The 23,891-nt window shown below is 37.7% G+C and overlaps 1 protein-coding gene across 1 annotated transcript in view; it reads right to left on the bottom strand.

Annotated features, from left to right (window-relative positions):
- The window catches only part of AOX1 (aldehyde oxidase 1), a 71,668-nt gene extending 48,975 nt beyond the window's left edge, over positions 1-22,693 (bottom strand). The window contains exons 1-8 of the mRNA XM_088135667.1: positions 22,640-22,693; positions 18,149-18,206; positions 15,301-15,397; positions 14,340-14,448; positions 13,065-13,191; positions 12,248-12,309; positions 11,137-11,241; positions 44-124 (exon numbers count right to left, since the gene is read on the bottom strand). Of these exons, the coding sequence (XP_087991793.1) occupies positions 44-124; positions 11,137-11,241; positions 12,248-12,309; positions 13,065-13,191; positions 14,340-14,448; positions 15,301-15,397; positions 18,149-18,206; positions 22,640-22,693 (693 nt within the window). The remainder of the gene's footprint in view (positions 1-43; positions 125-11,136; positions 11,242-12,247; positions 12,310-13,064; positions 13,192-14,339; positions 14,449-15,300; positions 15,398-18,148; positions 18,207-22,639) is intronic.
- Between the last annotated feature and the right edge of the window lie 1,198 nt (positions 22,694-23,891).

The raw sequence follows: 23,891 nt of genomic DNA on the forward strand, positions 1-23,891 counted from the left end.
TTATAAGAACTTTACAAGACTGGATAAAAGACTGATCTCCTACCATTAATTCAGGAGGAAATATATAATCCTGGGTTGGATCCCTGGGATGGAATTCTTCGGGCTTACATAGGCCTGAACGCATCTAAAAGAAAATTATTATATTATATATATAGAGAGAGAGAGATTAAAAGTGGATATGTAATTTACAAAAGTAGTCATTGGCTGGGGTGATGGGATTCCCCAGACAAGCTAAGCTGCTCTCGATGACTCAATTATACACCACTGTCCAATTCAGATCATTATTTGAATTCAGATGAATGCACAGGTCACTTGCATGCATGGTCTACCTCACTGATCATTTTGTCAGAAGCTGTGATGAAAAAGTAACTTTACAACCAATCCTCACATTTATGACCTTTGCAGGTCTGTAAAGCAAAGGAAAGCTGAAGTAAGATCATAAGCACAGTTGCGGTTTCACTTAGCTACCACTCCCCTTAATGACCAAGTTGCCAGTCCCAACTGTGATTGCTAAATGAGGACTACCTGTAATTATGAATATCAGATAGCATTTAAAAAAAAAGTATGTATGTATTATGATATTTTTTAAAAGAAAAATTGGGGGAGATTCTAAACCACCTTCCTCAACTGGATGCCTTCCAGGAGTATTGACTTTCAACTCCTTTAATTATTTAGCCATCATGATCTTGAGTGGTTCAGATGAGGGAAGGTTCTCTAGGTAACCATCTAATGTTGATCACTTTGAGTATTGTTTCTATAGAAAAGCAGCATACAAAATTAAGATAACTAGTGAATGTAACTAAACATTCCAAGCAACCATAGTTGTTAATTAACCAGTACCATTAGGGTGGCTGAGGATAAATAATGTAGGCCCAGCTCAATCCTAACATGTGATAGATGCACTTTTCAGTAAGCTGATGAGGAGATGTAATAAACCTGCAAGAAGATAGATGTGAGTATGTTGTTGCTGCGTACTGTATTGAAGTTAGTTGGGATTGGCTGTAAGCACTCTACCACTCAGATTTTATAATGATGGCCCAAGAGAGGATCTGGGCTGATTCAGTGTCCAGTGGCTATGCACACCTGATCCAGCTTGCCACAGATCCAGTGCAGGTTACTTCACTAGAAACATGCGCAATGCTGGCTTGAATTTCTAGCTCCGATAAGCACATGACTCTTTTCTATTAGTGGGATTTATTTGATATGGAGGCAACCAGCCTGTTCTTTGTCATACAAATGTGCTCCTCACAAACTCATGTTATGCAGATTCACCTGTTGAATGGAAGCTAGCAATAAATGCATCCTGAGTCAGACTTTACATAATTTCTGTAAGAGTTACTGCATAACACAGGAGCAAAACAGCTATGGAAGAGGTGGAAATGAGGCTCAGGTGGAAGTAGCTTATTGTCTGAGGCCACAGGGGAGGGTGGCCATGAAGGCAATGAGAGGTCTTTTCGGTGTTCCTCAGATCAGCATCGTTAGGTAACCAAAAATCATGGTGATAGAATCCTATACCAGTAATGCTAGAGTTCTTTAATTATGAGTAGAAAAAGTTCTCTGCCAACTTTTCTAAAGGAACTGAAAAAACAAGAACAGGTTTTCTCTTTAATCTCTTCAAAGGATATTAATCCTTTTTAAAAACAAGAAACAGCTAAAGCTGTTCACAGACTTGGAATCCTGTTGGCCATGCTTGATTTTCTCATTCCGGATCAGCTATCAGAATCAACAAACACCCGGTTTTTTATACAGGTTTTAAGGAAAGAATTTCCTCTGCAGTATTACTGCAGGGTGTGGTGAACATTTTTAAATTTCTGTGGAAAAATACCCAGGACAGTTTAATTAAAACTTTGTTACATTTGAGTCCTGTCAAAGAGCTAATCAACAAGTTATGCATACTACAACGCTATCCTTGTCAGAACTTGTCTCAGTACAAAACAGCTTTGGAAGGCAAAATGTTTAGACAATCCCCAGAAATTCTTTCACTGAACTACTGTACACTATTACAAAACCCCTACACCATGTATCTCATCCAGCTGATGAGATTTCACTTGACTAGTAAAGCAAACTAGTCTCCTCTTCCTCTGAGAATTATTATTATTATTATTATTATTATTATTATTATTATTATTATAGTATTAGATTTAATTTGAAGTTAAATTATATTACTTCTACATTTAGAGTAGAAAAGAGCTATTCCAAATTTTGAAATAATAATGCATGATTGGATACTGAAGGTATATCAGCTCTTGATTCTAAGACTGCGATCTTATGCCTATTTATGTGAAAATAAGTTTCACTGAATACTTCTGATTCAACAGGGAAAGGATTTACATACTGCTGGATCAAAGACTGGCAATTTCTAATCATTTCTCACATCAGCTATAGGTAGGGTTATGAGATCTGGACTACAAACATCCAGATGACCAATAAATGACAATAAATAAATACAAAAAACTTAATTTGTGGACATTTGGATATTTTCAGCCTAAATCTGGTAGCCCTACTATAGGTTCTCCAGACTTTCATACAGTGCGGTAGAGGGTATTTACATTTCTGCTTAGTAATTTGGGGGTTATTCCATATAGGAGCACTGTTGGGGCTCTTAACTCTGTTAGGTTCACTAGATATTCAAGAATTATGTGATTCAATCAAAAGACAAGAGATATCAGGAGAATGAAAACATGAGATCAAAGGAGTCACAGATGGGCAAGTGACCAAGTGTACATCTTCATGTTATGACCCAATCCCTGTGATTGACATACTTATGTCAGATATTAGGATGCAAGTACAAAAGAACAGGGTTTGCATTGTGATGTCAATGTGGGCTTGTAATTTTTGGTCATCATAGCTAACTAGCTATGAATGTCTATGGGTAAGTTAATATAATATAGGTAGTCCTCGTTTAGTGACCACAAGTGGGACCAGCAACTCAATCATTAAGTGAAGTGGTTGCTAAGTGAAACCACTACTATACTTACGATCTTACTTCAGCTTTCTTTTGCTTTACAAAAGAGGTCAAAAGACCTTGTGGAGGTCAAAAGACTTTGTGAAGGTCATAAATGCAAGGATTGGTTGCAAAGTTACTTTTTCATCACCACTGTCACTGCAAGCTGTCGCTAAAAGAGGCAGTTGCTAAACAAGGACTACCTGTATTATACAACGGTAATCTAATTAGACCTTAGAAGGAAGATTAACTTGATGATTCTCTGATATGGATTGATCCAAACCTGAAAAGGAAAGGGCATATTTTCTACTCCAAATAATCTCTTTTGCAAAGAAAGAGATTCCCCAGATCTAATTAAAGGAAAGACACAGATTTTAGATGATTTTTTGGAAGAAGAAGAAGAAGAAGATTTAATTCAACTGTTTGCCACTCTCCCCCCAGAGGAACAACTGATCTTAAGCAAGCTTGAAACAGTTACATCTACTGTATGCTGCAGTCAGCCACCACTGCAACTAAGACTCTTAACACCTTACTTCCTTCTAGTTGCTCCTCTGTGGAAATGCTGCTAGGTCCAGCCTCTGAGAGCCCAAAATCCCCAACAAATAAAAAAAGGTGTGCCAGTCCAAAGCAAAACTTTACAAAAGAAAAGGACATCCAATGGGTCAATGCAGCATAATCTTCACATAATTATTTGGAAGATGTGTCTGTAGCTGATGACCTAATATTACTGGCTCCTGAGTATCAGTCTGAGCAATCTCCAGAAATGCTTCCACCAGCTGATCCCAGCATTATCCACAACTCTGATCTTACTTCTCAAGGAGATATTCCATCCCCACCTTGCCACTCACCATTGCAAGCCAATATTACCCATAGGAGCCCTGATTTGGGGCAGCTCTCTGCTATCAGCTCTCAATCTGACCTTACTTGTTCTTAGGCTCAGCAATTAGAAAATGAGAAGGATGGTCTGAGTCTACTGTCATTAGCAGTAGCTACTGGGCTCACAGATACAGAGTCATCAGTAACAGATCAGAGTTTTACAAATAATGACTCCTATGATGAAGAAGATCAACAATCACAACCTAGAGAAAGGAAACCTGAATTTGATAACAACTGTGTATACAGAGGAAGTATTGACAACGTTGTTCCAGCCCCAGAAACAAACTGTCAGAATCGTTATCCTTTATCCAATCATCCCACTCAGAACATTTTGTCTCTGAGAGAACCTGGAGTGTAGCTGGCTGTAAAGAGTCTGTTGACAGTGATTTGGTGAGATTCCTTTCTGGATTTGAGATAATAGCCTTACAAGAAATCTGGTTAGCAGGAGAGGATGTACCAGTACAACTCCCTGGTTTTCATTGCTGGTATACCCCTACCCAAAAATTAAAGAATAAAGGGTGAGCCTCTGGAGGCTTATGTATTCTTATTAAAGAAGAATTGCAATGGCAGGGTGAGAAATTATATAATGGGGATAAACTCCCTCATATACTGGCCGTGAAATTCAGATACAAAGACTTTGAGCTTATACTGGTAAATGTTTATATTCCCCCAAATACATCTTCTTATTATAACTCTGATTACTGGATGTGTTTAGAAATAATATTGGAAGAAATAATTACATTACATACTCAAGCCATAATCATATTACTTGGTGATTTTAATGCCAAATTAGGCCAATCTCTTCATGATTTTGCTCGATATAGTGGACTTCCAAATGAATTTTTTGATAATCACCCACAGTGGTTTTCAAGAGATAACAAAAGTAATACTGCTGGTTTATTCTTGGTATCATTGATTTTTAAATGTAATCTTCAAATTTTGGGAGGTAAGGATAATAATTACGTATATCCATACACCTTTCATTCAGCCCAGTCAAGCAGTGCACTAGATCTTATTTGTGTATCAAGAGGTAGATACACAAATTTGTGTCTATCCAAGAGGAGAAAGTGATCATCAGCCAGTGAGTGTGAGAATCTCAGCTCATTCAGATTTAAGATCATATAACATGGCTGATAGGTGGGTTACTATTAATTCAGAGGTGAGTCAAAATAAAAGGTTAATAGGGTCCAAAGTAGATATTAAGGCAATATTGAATAGCCTCAAATCAGAGAATGCTGTCAATTGGGCCTTAATAATCCAGTCTTCCATGGCTGACTGGCAGTCAGTCTCCAATGCATTCACCAATTTGTGCCATATGTTAAAGAAACACCTAATAACTAAACCCTCCTCCAAAAGTTTCCCTATAGGTAGATCTCCTTGGTTTGACAATGAATGCCGTTTAATGAAAAAGAAACTAAAGACAGCTATGAGACTTGCACAAAGGAATCTCTCTGTACATACAGTACACAAGCTAAGATGCTGTCTCTAAGAAGCAAATATAAGAAACTCATTAAATCAAAGAAAAAAAGCTATGGTGCCTCAATTTGGTCCGGACTTGAGCTGTCAGCAAAAAGTCATAACTTGGCTATACTTTGGCATTCTGTAGCCAGAATCCTGAAAGAACAGAGATTTGCATTCGATATTCCAATCTCTGCTGAGGAATGGGAAAACTACTATCATGATCTGTTTGCTCTATCAGAACCTGTTGAGAAACAGTTTCCAAGTAGTGATTCATCACTTACTAAAGCCTCACCTCTTTAGTCACCAGTATCAGAAAACGAGATTAAATCTATCATAAAAGGCTTGAAGAGCAATAAAGCCCCCCAGGAGGACTTTCTACCAGCTGAGCTATTAAAAAAATATCCCGACTGGTGGGCCCCTCTATTGGCAGGTTTATTTACACATATACGGTAAATAATACCTGCCATATTCCAGCTGGGTGGAAGTTGACAATAGTAGTTCCTATATACAAAGAAGGGAATAAAAAAGACCCTAGCAATTACAGGCTCATTAGCCTAATAGATATTGTGGCTAAAATATATGCTAAGTTCCTTCTGAGTAGAGTTGAGAGTTGGGTAGATGAAAAGTGTATTCTCACAGAAGAACAAGCCGGCTTTAGACAGAGATGATCTACTATTGATAAGTGCTTTGTCTTGAACCATCTAGTTTCAAAATACATCAGTAAGGGGAAACAACTGTTTGCTGCCTTTATAGATCTTAGTGCAGCACTTGACACAGTAAATAGAGAAATATTATGGAGGAAATTGACTCTCCTCAAAATGGAACCCAGACTGCGGGCATTGATCAAGGCCCTTTATACAAGCACTAGTCTGAGAGTGCAGTTTGGGATTAATAGAGCCATGACAAGAAGAACTGATACTTGTAAAGGGGTAAAACAAGGATGCGTACTTGCACCATTGTTATTTAGCCTATATATTAACGACTTACCAGGATTAATGAAGGACCCTGAAGTACATATGCCCAAGGTGTTAAACACACATTGTAACGCCTTGCTATACACTGACGACATGATTTTACTATCATATTCGCAAATTGGGTTGCATAGGTTGTTAAGAAGACTTGACTCCTCCTGTCATAATAATTCTCTGATCATTAATAATCAAAGTCAAAAATTATGGTTTTGGAAAACAACATCATAACCATAGATGGCTATTAGATGCTGAGACAACAGAGCAAGTTAATACTTTCCCTTACATAGGGGTAGTCTTCTCTGAGACCGGATCTTGGCTTCCTCATCAGCAAAGGAGCTCACTTAGAGCAAGGGCATATATGAACTTACTGCTCAAATTAATAAATCACAGCTATCCAGGCTCCTTAGCCCCTATTATCACAGTATACAAGGCCAAGGTTACTCCTATACTCTTATATGGTGCTGAAGTTTGGGTTTTAAAACACATATCACTATTAGAACAAACGCAATCACAGCATCTGAGAAGCAATCACAGCATCTGTTCTTTGTCTAAAATCAAGGCTTAAAATTATTGGTGTAAAATCAATGCTATGGAAACTGACAGACTCCAAAAATTGTGTTTGTTAGAACAGACAAAATCTCAATTACAGACTTCTTGGATAGTAGAACTGACAAATTACATTAGGAGCTGTCGTCTCCCTGTCTCATGTCCAATTTTTTCTGGAGAACAAGCTAAAAAGATCGCCGCACAAAGAATCTTGGATATAGAGGCACAGAAAGATATAACCACCTTTAGTAAGGTTGGCTCACTGAAATGGATGAGCTGTTATAAACATACCTTCCAAATTGCCAAGTAGTTAAACACAGAAATGCCCAAATATCTTAGGGTGGTATTTACTCAAGCTGGACACAATGGTTAAATATGGAAGATTTAACCAAGCTCCTTATAATGAACGCACTTGTATTTGTGGAGCTCCAGAGATAGAAGACATAACACATATATTATTTGAATGTCAACTGTATAAAAAAGAGAGGGATCAGTATCTTGGACCACACATTAGACGAATGATCTATTGAGATCCTTATATTAAAACAACATATTTAATGTGTGGTCAGAGTTCAAAAATTACATATAATACGGCCCTTTATTTGAATAAAACAGTACAGTTGAGATCTGCATATGTGAATCTGATCAGAGTAAATCGTAGGGGTGATACAGAAATATTATTTGCATCTTTTTTTCTTTCTTTCACTCAATTTTAATTTTAATTTGTTTCTCTTATCCTTTTTTAAATATATGGTCTTAATAATAATTTATGTTTTATATGTTTTATACTCTGTATCTTGATATGGCCTAATGGCTAATCAATAATAATAATAAACTAAACTATTCCAAATAATGTAAATACTTTCAGAAGCTGTGTACCTTATACATAGATGAGAGGCCAATTCAAAATCTAGTGTAATACATTAACATCTTTTTGTGTTGCCTAATAAATAAGTAGACTTTAATTAATGTAGCGGTTCTTGCCACATACACATTACAAGCTGTTTCCAGAAGTAGAGCATAAGGAAGCACAGTAGCTTCCATTCATAAAATTATTTGGTACAGGTAGTCCTCGTTTAGACCGGCAGCTCTGTTGTTAAGCGTCGCTAAGTAGTAAATCATGTGACTGTGACTGTGCTTTCCTTTTCCCCACTCCCCTATTTCTATTAGCTATTATTTCCTGGTGATTTTTTTCTTCTTTATTTTTTAATTTTCTTTCCCTAATATTGTTGGGCTAGCAGCAGTCCCCACCGTCTGGTGTTTCCTTCCCCTTTTTATCTTGATTAATCCTTTTAATTCAGCAATTTTCCACTTTCATCATCAGGGACTGATATTTCCAAACATTCTGAAAATAGTTTAAAGTGTCTTCTGGTGAAACATAGCTTTTCCTGAGAACTATATTTTCTTTAGAACTAAGGTTTGGGTTGAGTAGCAACTTTACCATATTTAATGTGTTGTGGCTTTAGACAGGTGGAGTAAGTCCACAAACCAAATTCAGTGACCCTCTGGAATCACTGTGTAATCTCTGGCTTTAATTACTGCTTCCTCTACTTTAATCTGATTGTGTAACTATTATTATATTATCTTAGAATAAAACAATTAAGATATCCTTTTCTTATTTTCCTTTTTTTAAATTATTGCATGAGCTTAACCAGAAGACTTGCCCATGTTATCCCACATTTCTTTCTGGTGAAACAACTTGCAGATTTGGGAAACATGAACAATGTGTACATGCTCTAATGAAGAAGAGCACATGGATAGCTGGTAAGTATACCTCTAACCCAACAATTTTAAATCTCTAGCAAAGCTTTCGATTTCTTCCTGGTGGACACTGGAGTGTTAAAAGAGACATAACTGCCACTAGGTGAACTTCAGCACAGCGTTGCATTGTACTGGCAAAATAGCTTTCCTTACATTTATGAGGGTGTACAACTTGTTATAATGAGTATTATAATGTTAGGAAAGAGATACTGAGCATGTGACAACACATCTCTCATGACATCCAGATAGTTTTTGAGGAAGAAGATAACGTTTTATTGGAAGGAAGAAGTCTTGCAACAGGTTGAGGGATCTTTTTCAATCATAGGCACTGTTGAAACTTTAGCAGGGCAACTTGTGGTTTCCACTTCTATATATCTCAACTAAATAGTTTATAAATCAAGAGAATATTAGAGGAATCTTATTGTAGCATATTGTATATGATAAACCAGCATTATTACCCTAATCCAAATTACCCCTCACCCATGACATGCTATCTTTTCCTCCCAAGGAAGTGGACAAGGTCCTTGGGGCTATGAGTTTTCTGCCACCTCTGTTCTGGACCTGTGGTCCTCCTGGGTTAAGGCCTCCTAGGAGGTGGCATGAGCTTGGGTTCAAGCAGTGATTAATGTCTCATTGCAGAAGAGGATGGTGCTGCTTGCCTTAAAGGAGCCCATCTTTGGACCCAACTGTGTGGGACAACTTTCATCCAGTCTCCAACCTTCCCTTTTTAGAGTGGTAGGCACTTAGCTTCAAAGGGCCCTGGATAAAGCAGATTATCTGAACCTTTTTCAATCAGGATTTAAGTTGGGATATAGCACTGATGCAGTTTTAGTTGTGCTTGTGGATTACCCATGGAGGACTCAGGATGGGGTGGCACATCCATCCTAGCCCTCCTGGATCTCTCAGCAGTGTCTGATACCATCAACCATGGTATCCTTCTGAACTGGCTTCAGGGGTTGGGAGTGGGGAACACTGTTTTGTGGTGGTTCTCCTTTGTGGCTGATTCCAGTCAGTGTTTTTTGGGGGGGGAGAGGTAGAGCCCTAAGCCCCTCTCACTCCTCCACTTAGACATCTACATGAGACTGCTAAGAGAGGTCATCTGGTAGCCAGTGGTGCGGTATCATCAGTACACTGATGGTACCCAGGTATAAATCTCCACCCTGGCTTGGGGGTCCAGCTGGACTCACAGCTCCTGCTTGAGGAGCATGTGGCAGCCATGGCTAGAGGGGCCTTTTCATGGATTCATTGCAGCCATTCCTGAACCAGAAGGCCTTCCTCACAGTAACTCAAGCTTTGGTCACTTCCAGCTGGATTACAGGAATACTCTCTACATGGGGCTGCTCTTGAAGACCATTCGGAAATTAATTGTTCCAAAATGTGGCAGCATGTGCAGTTTTGGGTGCCCCACAGTTTGCCCATATTACACCGTTTGTAGAGAATAAGGAAGATGACCTTGACAGAGATATGCAAGATCTGTTACCAAAGGGATGAGGGGTGAAACATATCTTAAGTTCACAACAGACAGAAAACAGACAGAGACCTCCCTAGTTCACCTGAGTATATAAAGGGGATAGAGGTATAGCACAATCTGACTTGCAAAATTCTGTTATTATAGCTACTGTCAATAAAAGTAGTTTTAGCCATCCTGTGAAGTTGATTTCCTGGTCTGGTGGGACTGGGATGGCTATTGTGTGAACTGCGCTGGCTTCTGGTTTTTTTCTGGTGCAATTCAAAGTGCTAGTTTTCACCTTTAAACCCCTGAATGGTATGGGGCCAGGTTATTTTCAGGACCATCTCTCCCTGAGGGTATCTGCCAATTCCACCAGGTTGGACGGCGTATGTGCACTCCAAGTCCCTTCCCTTAAAAGTTGTCATCTAGTGGAACCATGGAAGGGCGCCTTCTCCATAGTGGCCCCTGCCCTGTGAAATGCCCTTTCCCCTGAGATCCAGCAGACCCCTATCCTCCTAACCTTTCAGAAGACCTGGAATTGCTGGGTCTTCTTGTAAGTGTTCGGCAGAGTGAGGCTGGAGCTGAATAAAGTTGAATACTGACGAGTGGAGAAGTGTTGCCTTTGGGGCACTGAGAGTTTTTGTTATGGTTTTATGGCTTTTTGATGTTTTTATTATTGTTTTGTGAGGTACCCAGGGTTATGGTACATAAGAATGGGTGGCCATATAAGTCAAATAAACAAACAAATAAATAAATAAGTTAAAAAGGAGGCTGTAACCAATGCATGCTTTGTTATATAAAGATTGCAAATGACATTCCTTTCATGCTGTGAGACTGCATGCAAGAAAAATAATAGAGGCAAAACTTTCCTTATTTATAACCATCTCTCCCAAAAATGGACTCAACAGCATGTGTTAGACTACAATCCCCATTATCTCCACTAAGTATGGTGAAACAGAATGATAATCCATAATTTGGAGGGTATCCAAGGAGACCTCTTCATAAGATTGGGAAACTAGACATTCCTAGAAGATTTACTGTATATATGTTGCTCAAAATAAACCCTTTGGGACTTGCATCATGAGTTCATTCATGAAAGCACTGAAATTATAAATGCTGCAGCATACCTTTCCTCTTCTTAATGATGGGTCTTCTACATCATAACTCTCTTTCTTTTCACCATCTTCTTTCTCCATGCAACATTTTCCACTCCCTGCCAATGGGCAGCATTCCTAAGCAAAGAATTCATTCCATGATATTCTGGCATCATATGATAATATTGGAAATACTTTTTTATAGTTCTTAATGTTTAATAATAATAATAATAATAATAGTGATGATGATGATGATGTTATTCTTTTAGGTATTTATTCACTGTTTTAGTTTTGTTGCATGCCACCCAGAGTCACTTGCTTTGTGAGATGGGCAGATATATACATTTGACAAACAAACAAACAAATAAGAAATCTAGAGGGAGCTACTCATTACTGTCCTGAATCATTTTATTGCTAGATATTTCTTTGTGCTCTGCTTCACCAATACTGTATAGCTTGGGGTATGTTATAAAGATTGATTGGGTGATTTTTGGCCAGAGACCACCACTGATGCTATTGGGATCATAGGAAAATAAAAACTCTCAGATTATACTCAACTTCAAAGTTCAAAAATTCTAGATTATGGACTCCGTTTTCTTCACTGTAATGATACTGCTCTGCACTACCCTAATTAAGGAAGTCTCTAGCATTTGCATTGGCTGACTGACCTATTTTCTTTGTTCCACTTTTTTTGAAGTGGAGAAGCTCTATATAAGATGGAGCCAAATTACACTAGATCTCTTCTGGTGCTTTGTGGAACTATCCTTTACTTGGGAATAGGCACAAACAAATAAGAGATCTTCCGGTGCCTTTTTAGGAATTCAAAACATATCAAGGTAAAATATACAAGAATTGGACTTATAACCAAAAGTCATTATGTACCCTTCCCAAAATCCAGCAGGACAGGCTTTCAAGTTGGAGCAACTTTTGTGTATACAGTATGTTTATTTTTATAGAATATAGTGTTTGAATGTTGTTTCTATTCAATATGGAAGCATATAAAAGATATGACCCAGATTTTCTACTTAGTTCTTTCCTTTGTAAAATAATCATTTTTTGCAAATGGAATAGTACCTGCACCTTCTCCCATTAATGAGCACCTTCAGCAAAATGAATACATTGATATAGCCGTTTGTTTCCTTACCAAAGAAAAAGCACTAAAGCTGTCCATTATAGGTCTATATCCAGTGCAACGGCACAAATTACCTGGAAGAAATGATCAGACACAGAGATAAATTTATTTCAGAGATGAATATGCATTCATGCCACCCTTTTCATGCATGTGCATCACTCAGGGAGGCTAACAACAATTATAATCAACACTAACTTTACACAATTTACAAAAGAAACAAAAATGACAACCATTATATAATAAAACTACTTAATAAGAGAAAACCAAAGCAGCAGGAAATATCTTCAAATAAAATTTTATTCCGTGCGTAGAAAGAATGCAGCAGTTTTTCTTCCAAACAGTTCTCTGCAGGAATAGGAGAGATCTCCATGCCAGAAGAGCTTCCCCTCCAGTCTAATCTTTGCTCCCTTCAACAAACTTAATCTGTAAATTAAAGTTATTCTGCTGATAAAAAAATATAATGTTAAAGGGTATGTGAAGAAGGCACCTTATCCATACCTTAATTAAAACTTGGTTACCTTATATGTTTTAATTTATTGATAGTGTACATTTTGTGCCATTTGTACTTCAAAAATATTTCAAAATAGCTAAGGCCACCTGGAGCCAAGATCTGAGGAGGAGGCTCACTAATTGGTTATACCCTCTCTAGCCTATGTATCTAATACAGGCGGAGAGCAGACACATGCAGAGAAGACAAATATTAGAAGTATCCAGTAGCAGAGCCAAGTAAGAGCCGTTCAGGAGGCAAACACCTAGATACATAAAAATAGCTGATTCTTTTAGTGTGTGTCCAAACTGTTAATGAGCTTTTGGGAGAAAGCCAGCCTACCATCCAGAGATGCAGTGATCTGCTCCATGCTGGGTTCAGGATGATTTCTCAGTAGAGAATACATAGACATCACCATCCCAGGAGTACAGAAGCCACACTGAGAACCATGACACTTCGCCAGCCTTTCCTGGAATCAAAATAATATCTGAATGGATGATCCATGGGAAAGCATTGTCTTGTACATATAATTATAACTATTTTTTTAATCTCCTGGACTTGAATTAACTGTTACTGCAATTGTGATTTGTTTATAAAATGTTATCTTTGTGATCTTATTCCAACTCTATATTTACTGGGTTTTTAAACAGATTTTTCTTCTGATTGCTACAAAAAGCAATTAAGGATCAACTTTTTTAAAAAGAGAAAATGTTGTTGTGTATGCAACATATGTCCAAATTAATGGCTACATAAATTGTCACAACATTGGGGAAGGTTTTTAGAAGCTTTAATACTAATTTTTGCATCTTTCTTTGGCATAGTGGACACTCTTTTGCTTGCTGGTTGTCCTGCTCTGTGTCTCCTCTGCTGCATACACTGCATGAATCTGGAGCAAAACTTGCATCGCAGGGGGGTGATGTCTATACAGATTTTCATCACATGCAGCACAACCTTTATGCTATATTTAGTTTCCACTGCCTTAAACAGTAGCCTGCAGTGCAGGAGTTAAGAAGAAATCTTCCCAATCGTTTTATCTCCATATCACAAAGCTGCTGGGTGCATCCACATTTTGGATGCAGAGCCAGTAGCCAACTTGACAATCTGCCAAATATTTACTGTCAAAAAAAATGTTCCAGAAAATGGAGATCTCGCTCCCAAGGGCCTCATTGGAACTGGGGTCAGCCAACTGCATTGTTGTCTCAAAATACCACATAAAAGTCCAGTTGCAACCCTTTATAGAATCTGTCATAAATCCTGATCCCACATTGCAGGGGGTGATAGGGGGTTTCCTCCTTCTCTGGCATATATGGGTCACTGCTATAGCAGCAACACATTCACCAGATACCCTGGCACACATATCAATGGAAGGGGAGGAAGGAAGAATCTGTGGTGCAACCACAACAACCAGATAAGGAGAAGAAAGAGAAAGAGATGTTTGGTGAGATGGGATAGCTGAGGAAGTTGGGAATGGAAAACTGTTAGGAGTTATTCTCCAGTTCAGATGGTATGAACGAGGCCTGAGAAAAACCATAGGCTGAAATTCTCAATTCAGCTATGAAATAAGCACTGTAAATCATCAAATCTTAATTGACATAACAATTGATCTATTACTCTTACCTGTATAGGATTAAGTTTGGTCTTCGTGGTTCCCACGCCTTCTACAGTGGTTATTGCAGCACCATGGACTGAGCACAATGGAAGTAGACAAGAGTTGGCTGGATAATGTCTTTGGGATGTAAAGGAGAATCTCCACATGCCTAACCATTAAGATAGTTTCAGATGATCTCCAGACTATTTAATGCAACAAATTGTCTGGGACTTCAGCATTCCATAGTCCTCCAGAGAGAACCCACTGTTACTGGCTGGGTCAGTACCTTGGAGCAATGTTATTTTCTATGTTTTGGGACAAAGTTGATGCAAATTGATTTCCATTATAGATAGAATAGAATTTAAAAATAATTCCTGTAAGTTAAATACAAATAAAAAGCTGTGAGGAACAGTGCCTGGTCAGTCTGGGATCCAAATGTTAATTGTTGATCGTCCCCTGCAAGGCCCTGTTTTCTTTTCTTACCGCCTATTACTCTGAAACCAGACTTGGACTGGACACCAACAAGAAGCATTAGAATAGAGGATAAAGTACTAAATAGGATTGGATTAAAGGATGCATTCCATCAATCATGATTCCAGTTATAACCTGTTCTTACTTTACTAATGATTCAAAAGAATTGCAACCAAGAGAAGTGCTACAGAGATTCACAATCATCCCACCACCTTAGAAAATAAGGGAAGGGGGAGTGAGGGACAATGAATGTCTTCTTTTGACAGCACTAAAGTTAGAGCAGGTCCTTATGGTTTCAACCAAAACTTGGCATCAGGCCTCTTAAACCCATGTTGGCCTGCTGAGGTTCCAATTCCTCTGCCATTCCTTTTTTTGGTTGTTCTTGTCTGACGAGAATTATTCTTTTTCTGGACCAAACTGTATTTCCCCCAATTCTTTGGGGTGAAAGTAATATCAGATAGTTGCCTTAGCTTGCATAACCTTTATGCAGAATCCACCTTCCCCTTTTCTGAAGGATACTGTATCTTTCTGGAGTCAGGGTTGTAGGTTGATATCATCACAGTGCAGGCTCCACAGCCTCCAATTCCACAGCCATATTTAGTTCCAGTCAGGCAGACTGATATGGCACATTGTTAAGGAAGGAAAAGTTGATTACTGTTAAATACTGGGTATTTTTCCAGAACAATTTCCCCATTACTTTCAATTTCCACAGGGAGCAAGTGGGAAGAAAATAAATAAAGATCAGGTTAGCTTACCTGGAGGAAGAACAAGAACAAGAAGGATACCTACCAGCAGAAGAGATGTGAGGATGCTCTGTTACACATTTCTAAATCTATCCTGCTCCCCATATTGAAAGGTCAACCTGTGGTTCAAACTGGCTATCTCTTTGGTCTATTCCCTGTCATTATCCTAATCAGGAAATGTCAGGTGCCCTTAAAAAGTTAGGATACTAGACAAAGGTTAATTATTATATTCTTACTTGTTAACAATACATCTGCCTTTTTTCCAAGAGCTTGGCAGCTTTCATAGGCATCTTCCTTCATGTTATTCCCATAAGAGCAGCCCTGTGAAGTAAGCTGGACTGAGAGAGAATGATTGGCCCAAAGTTATTCAGTGAATTTCTATGACTGAAAGTGGACTTCACATAATTCCAGAAAATATAAATGAAAAACTTCACTAAGGACACATTTGGTATAACATTGGAAAAGAGAAACTTTGCCAACAATACAAGACTGGCAGACTAAAATTGGAGAATATGCGGTAATGGCATATTATATCCAATATATATCCATAATAAAAGTTTAACCAAACATAAGCAGGAATGGCTGCCTTTCACACCACATATCACACAGCAAAGCAAATTTAGACATTTGGAATATGGTTTCTAAGAAAAGAGTCATGAGACTGATAAAAAATAACAGATGAAATAACAGATACTAGCAACAGCCTTCAATGTTCAACGTTTAATGTAAAGTACAAATTTTTAGATTAGCATTTGGGAAAACAAATGGAAGAGGATAAAGCATCACTGAAAATCCTGTCTGTCTGTCTGCCTACCTATCCATCATCCATCCATCCTATAGTTTTTTTTTTCTTACTCTGTGTTTTGTACCTTTAACTTTCTAAAAATCTGTTAAAAGCTTAAATTTTCTTTTAAAAAGTGTACTTCACCAGAAGAAGCAGGACAAAACTTTTTCAGTCAACTTTTGCTTGTTTGTGTTTTGGGGCATGTAAATGGGAGCTTTTCTCTCACAAAGGAGGCCTTACATTCCTATTTGGCCCTTAAAATTGCCCCCTTAAAACTGCAGAAAAGTAATAGTTCCAAATCAGGCAAATATTGCAATGCTACAAATTGTCCATTTTGCTGCTGATTTTGGTGGCATGCTTTCAGAGCACCTTGGGTACTGTAAATGGCCTGCAGTGAGTTACCTATTCCTTTTACCTGAAAGAAAAATGCCCCAGTTCCTGAATAGCTTTAAAATTGTCAGACAAGCAACAATGAATAATTACAGAGCTTTTGTAAAAAGCAGATATTCAAGTATTCACCGAGATTCCCTGAAATAGAAAAGATCCCCTGCAGAAGAGAAAAAGAGTGGGACAGGCAGGTAGTCTTGGAGACAGGTGATTCTGCAAGTAGCCTGGCCCTGTGCCGTAAATGTGATAGGCAGCACCCTGAATTGCATCTGGAAGCACATCAGAAGCCAGCGCAGCTTGTGCAACAGTGGTGTCACATGGGTGAACCTTGGGGTGTCCAGAAGTGCATGTGCTACCACATTCTGGACCTGAGACATCCAGGCACTTTTCAAGGGCAGCCCCATGTACAGCACATTGCAGTGATCAAGGCACGAGTGACAATGATTCCTGATTCAGGAATGGGTACAACTGGCGCAAAAGCCCATACTAGCCATGGCTGCCCCCTGCTCTTTGAGCAGGGGCTCTGAGCCCAAGAAGACCCCCAAATTAATGTTCATTCACCTATACTGTCTAAGAAATCTATAGTACTTGCCTTTCTAAAACAGATAAAACCCAACATACAGTGGTTAAGGTTTTGGACTAGGAGTGGGGAGACCCAGGATCAGGTTCATCCTCAGCCACAGAAGCCCACTGGGTGACTTGGGGTTGGTAGCTCTCTCCCAACTTACCCCACAGAGTGTTTGTTGTAGAAAAAAATTGGAGAAGGGAACACCATGTATACTATCTTGAGCTTCTATAGAAAAAGCAGAATATATGTCTAAAAATAAATAAATAAAATTGTATCATAAACTAAACTTTGTCAGCAACTAGGTAAGTACTGTATTTGCATATTTTTTAATATCTAAATAGATTATGTAAGTTTCTGAAAACCTTCAAAACAGCTGGGTAGGAATAATCTCCACACAGTTATCTATTGTGAGGTGTATTTAGTATAAATTATATCCAGGGAATGAGAAGAGGCTAATTTTTTAAAACACTGTAAACATCAAGTGGCACTATAAACAATGCAATATCTTCAAGGATTTTCTGTTCTGGTAATTAAATTTGATACCAATGTTTGTAAACTAAGAAAAACTCAAGCACAAACTTTTATTAGCTGGTTTAAAGTTGCACCTTTGGGAGCTTGTCCCACAAAAGTGGGAAAAGCAGCATTCTCTGATATTCCATTTCCTGCACCCACAACTGAAACATAATACTTTCAATCAGTGCTATTATTTGTATTTTAAGAAAACCATTAATTTTTGAGGTCCTGCTTCGCACAGTATAAATAAATGCGAACGGAAAGGCTTTGTTTTCCTAGTGGTTTGAGGTTTACTTCAGTTACAGGAAAATCATTATGCATTTTGCATAATAAGTAGAATTTGTTATGAAATGCTGTAGAAAAAAAGGATACGCTCCTTTCTCAGATAGTTAAGCAAGTATTCTTCAGGATCAGCATATTTTTCTGTCACCTGCATTGAAAGAGGATTTAATCATTATAAGGATATAATGCACTTTGCCCCAAAAGATTTAACAATGCTTTTAAGGGCGGAAATTAATACTGCACATTCTGTCTCTCCTCTTACTTAGGTTTAGGATTACAGGCATACAAATGTCTTGGCATGTTTGGGTGTAGAGACTTGAGTCATCAGTTAGGAGAGAAGGATACTGGAAAGTTATTTGACTTGCAGGCATTCAAACAACAATACGATCATTAGGATAAGAAGGGGACAAGTGGGACATGTCACAAATCCAATGCAACGTGAAGGTCTGTGGCTCAGTGGTGAATTTACTCAGTCATCCTGCCCTCTTCCTTAACGCTACAGTTTATCCCCCACCATGGATCCCTGTCCCAGCAGACTTTCTACTTCTGGGCTCCCTTATGGCAAATTATAAAGCATAAATTCCAAAAGAATAGAATTAAAATCAAGGCAAAATTAAAATCAATACAAAATAAGCTGAATTAACAATTAAAACTTGGTGAATGTCAACCCTTTGGGGTAGACCAGATCAGGAAACTGACTCCATGGGAGGACTAGAACTCTATTGAGATTCTAGTAACCAAATCTTGAAAGTCTGACTGTGCTTCGACCCCCGCCCCCACTCCCTTTTATACCCCAGGGAGTCAAGGAAGAGCCAGCCTGAGTCTCTTCTTAATACTATATTCTTTCGCAGATGTCAGTTTTGTTTACTTAACGGTTTCTGAAGGCCATCTCCCTGGCTTTCTATAGTGAAAGAGGTGTGCTTCTGCTGTTTTCTTCAACACCAGGACAGCAGGGGGAAGGCTGGAGATATCACCCAGGAGAAGGCCCTCTCCTAGACCTTAGATAGGTAAGCTTTGTCAGCAGAGATCTTCAGAAGTGTCTCTCCTACTGATCTAAGTGAATGGACAGGTTCATAATAGCAGTACTGCCCCCCCTGTGAGTCTGACCCCAACTTGTTTAGGGATGTAAAGATCAGTTCCAGCACCTTTGGCTCTAGTGAGCAACTGACAGACAGTGCAGTTTTTCAGTACAGGCATCGTATATTCCTTGTACCTCTCACCAGTTAGCAGCTTAGCTGCCACATTTTGCATCCATTGCCACTTTCAGACACTTTTCAAGGGCTGCTCCATAGTAAGACAATTATAGTAGTCAAGATGGAATATAGCCAAAGTATGTTTAATGACAACCACAGTCAACAATCAGATTCACTATAAATCTACTGGGCAATTTGTGTGTAAATTAACCATTCTGCATAACAAAGCCTACTAATTGGATGTTGCTCACTACTTCCACAAAAAATGCGGACCATTAATCTGTCAGTATGGGATCCTGCTGTGCTAAACATGTGGTTGTGATTGCATATCAGTGGGGATAAGATGGCATCCAGTGAGCACTAGTTCACAATGATCTCCACACATGTTCATCCATTTCCTGATGAAAATTGGTTTCTGTAGCTTTACATGCAGTCTGGGGACACTGTATCCCATTTCCACATGCATATTATTAACTTACATGGGACATATTGTAATTGCACAACCACTTTTGGGTGAGGACCTATAAAGGACATGGACTTCTGATACGGTCTTCTAAAGAAGCATTTGTGGAAATAATAGAGGAGAAAGCTACCTGTTGTGCAAATATTCCAATATTATGTTCTTAAACTATTATGAAAAGTATGGGATAAAGCTAACTCAAGGCACAAGCCATAAGAAACATCATAGGAAGTCAAAAGACAAAGAAATAGACACATTGTCCTTCCCTCCTTTTCTGATGTGGAAAGTTATTTTGTTTTTTGCCTCTCCTTACTGACACCATTTGGAATACAGTGCAAGCAATTTTAGTTTAAACAGGCATTGGTTCTTCTCTTGTTTCTAATTAAATTTTTTGGGAAATAGTAATGTTATTCACTCCATCTCCTTCTGTTACTGCTGGATTATTTTATTAATTGAATGGCAAGTTAAGACTGGCTGAGCTATGACTTATATTAATTTTTATTCTGGTAAACTCTGGGAAAGCCCCAAGGGACATACTTACCTAACCAGGGATGAACCTGAGGCACCACATTAACATTCTTCCAGGTATTCACCTACTTCTTTAGACTAAATCAGTTGTCTCTCCAAAATATAATACCTGCCTCACCCTACCATCCAAACTGAAACTGTGTGAGGTGAAGGTAGAACCTGTGAGTTGCATCAGAGCAGTGGTATAAAAATGCAAAAAATGTTTATGTATTTATTTAAATTTATTGCCCACCCAACACCAGTGGTCTACTTTTCTTTCTCTTCCTTGGATTCAGAAACAGTCTTCCAAACTGTGGCAATCTTTTCTTAATCTGATACTTTACAGTGATTTTTGTAGTGGAATTTGGCTCTGTAATTGTATGCATTTTAGATAACTTTAAAGAGTAAGGACTGGATTATGGTTCCAGTTTGACTTATGATCTGAACAAATTATCTGTTCAAAACTCTGAAGCCTAACTGCCTAGTTGCTGAATTTTGCACAAGACTGATTGGAACAAGGCACCATTTCTCAATCCAGGAAAGTGACTTTCAAAAAGAAAAAAAGAAATCTGCATATCTAGGAACCATAAACAATGCTAGCCAGACTGATAATATCTTTATTTAGGGATTATATTATGATAGCTTTTCCATACTTCTTATTCCTAGTTATTCTTATTCCTAATTACTAATAGAGGCATTAGTATTATTGCAATAGTTCTACTAACTATTACAATAATTAGTATTGCTGTACCGAGAATCTCCTTTTTCAAACTCTTTGAAATTCATTTTTTTCCTACTGATTTACCTCTATTTAGCACCTACTCATCAGTATTTTGCATTCATTTTCTTAACTTGTTTGTAATTATTCATTTTACTCTTTGTTGCAAATACATTTGTCATGCTGGGAAATCTTAGCAAAGAACTGATTGGACATTTTTGGACAATTGGTAAACCTGTAAAAAGATTTGCATCCACTATTTGGATCTGCTTGCTGAGTGAGTTGACACTTTCGGTCGGTTCAGCTGCTGCACCTAAATATGCAGGATAATGGCCCCTGACTGGAACCTGTTCTTGTTATGTCATGTTTGCAGAAAAGAGGGCAAGACAAAGAGCAAAAGAAGACTGCCAAATGTTAAGGTAGTGGGGAGTCGGAATGGAGTAGGTTGTTTCCCGGGCATTTCTTTGTATTTTAATACCCTATTTTGTGCTTTATCATACTGTATTAGAATTCTAAAAATATAAAAAACCAGAAATGTAGTTTGTAGACAAACGCTTCAGGCCTAAAGGATGAGGACAATGAAAGATCCATATTTACAGCCCCCCCCAAAAAACCCATTAAGTATCACCTCTTTTATATGTCTGAAAAAGGAGAGTGATCTTGTTTTTTTTTAAATAACAATTTTCATTAAAATATAATGTATGGTTTTACCTAATAAATCTAAACTTAAAAGTTAATGCTTTCTATTACTGCTGCAACTACAAATAATACTATTGAAATCAAATTAATAGATCTAATAATAATATACCACAGCTATTACATCTTCTTCTCCCATCTGTTCCAGAAGGGTTTTAATAGACATATTCAAAGTATGGGCATAATCCAGGCAATTCTGCACTGTTAATCACTATCGATGTCAAAAAGACATACAGTTAACTCAAAAAGAACAATATATTTAACTCAAACTCACTAGAATTTTAATATGGTTTCATTTATTTCTGTGAAATAAGTATTTATTTATGAATAAATAAATTTATGAATAAGTATATTCATAAAATATGACCTATATTTCTGGATGCCTTCTTTTTTTCTTGCATGTATCATGCAGGCTAAAGTTCCCCTTGAGAACATCAGTAGGTAGTAAATCTGGCAAAAAGCTACTTAACATATTTGTAAATTGATGCTAATTATTAGACAGCATAATTACCTAGTTTTAAATAGAAAAAGAAAGTGTCATCTGACTAGAATTCTTAATAACTTTTCAGATTATTATATAGCAGTATCTTAATTAGCTTAGACTTGGCAAACCTTTACCTTACTTACAGTGATAAAGTAATAGTTACACAATATGACAATATATTACACAAAATCATTTTTATAACAGTTGAGTTCATTTCACTGGTTTAATGATCACTTTATTCCTATCATAGCCTACTGCATATAAATAACTGAAGAAAATTTACATCTTTAATAGGTATGTCATGATTACCTAATTTTATTTATGTGAAAGCAATTACTACTGCATGTACACAGATGCCTCACTTAAAGATATAACATACTGAATTGTCAAAAAACTTCATGGAAAGTCAGAATAATTGGTGTGCAGGATCAGGATTAATACAGCATCATAGCACATTCCTAACTTTCCTGAATTTTTTTTTTTAAAAAGAGTACATGTTCTGTTAGAGAAAAGAAATCCTTACCTTCCTTCCATTCACAAAAAATATGAGCTCATCTGATTGTGGGGGACAAGCCATTCTACAACTGAAAAGCACACCTTGAGAGCTGTCAGGGATGATGCTCAAGATCAGTAAAGAATGAAGGATTTTGCAGTGGCAGTCAATTTCTAAAAACTAAGCAACAGATGAAATGAGGGAGGAGGGGCCTGAATAGAATTATTCAAAATCCCCTTGGAAGGTTGTATTTCTTTATCTCCAAGCAATAGATGGATTTACTTGGAAGAATTTAACAGTATTTAGAAGTGAATCAATTTCCCATGCCTGTGGTCACATATTTACCTGCACACATTCCTGGCATATATTTTTTGGATCAGGGGCTATGATGGCACATGGCACACTATAGCATTTATAGTTATTTTTGGTTAAAATTAGCCACAGTTAACAGGCTATTATTTGTGTTTTACAGCAAGATACAGAAAGTTAAATGAATATAAAAATTCAGTACAAACAGATACAGGATTTGTGAGAGAACATGATGAAGTGTGGTTCCATATTTTCCCAACTAAACCAAAACAAAAAATAATACAAACAAAATTGGAAGAGAAGAGGAAAACTGAGGGAATTTAGGATGACCAAGTAGAGATAGATAAGAAGGAGTGAATGAAACTGGAAGCAAGCAGTTTGTACTTTTTAATTATTTTGTATTGTGTTTTGTGTTTAAAGTGTTTAAAGTGTTGTGAATCACTCTGGAAAGTAAGATATAATTTTAGACATAGATAAAACAGAAAAAAAAACCCTGCTTCCCTTCTTGAAATCTGTGTATGGATTTAGGGTGAATGGGGAAGATATAGGGTATCCATTCTCAGTTCTCAGTGAGGAAGGGAGATGGTTCCTAAACTTTCTTGTCACTCTCTTGTTATATCTGATTTCCAAACCTGTGGATGGAACAGCACTGAGTCTTTTCTGTGAGAAGTTTATACTGTGCAAAATGGACAAAATACTAGAAAAATAATTGGCTGGCATAAATGGCCTTCTTCACAGATCGATATAATAGTGAGGGATGGATGTTAGTCTCAAATCTCTGTATAGATTGGAATCAAACATGCTTCAAAACAGCCTTTTAAAATTCTCCACCAAATTTGTGGAAAGAGAAATTGGGTATATGATTTCTCTGAATTTCTCCTTGGAAAGGAGAAATTCTACAATAATTTCTCAAGGGCGGGATTCTCCCTTAACGGTGGTAGAGGAATTGTTACAGAAAAAGCTCCAATGGGAT

This window comes from Python bivittatus, unplaced genomic scaffold, assembly GCF_059951505.1.
Source record: "Python bivittatus isolate LINGU-HERP-01145 unplaced genomic scaffold, Pbiv_v1 ctg000200_np1212, whole genome shotgun sequence".
Classification (NCBI taxonomy): Eukaryota; Metazoa; Chordata; class Lepidosauria; order Squamata; family Pythonidae; genus Python; species Python bivittatus.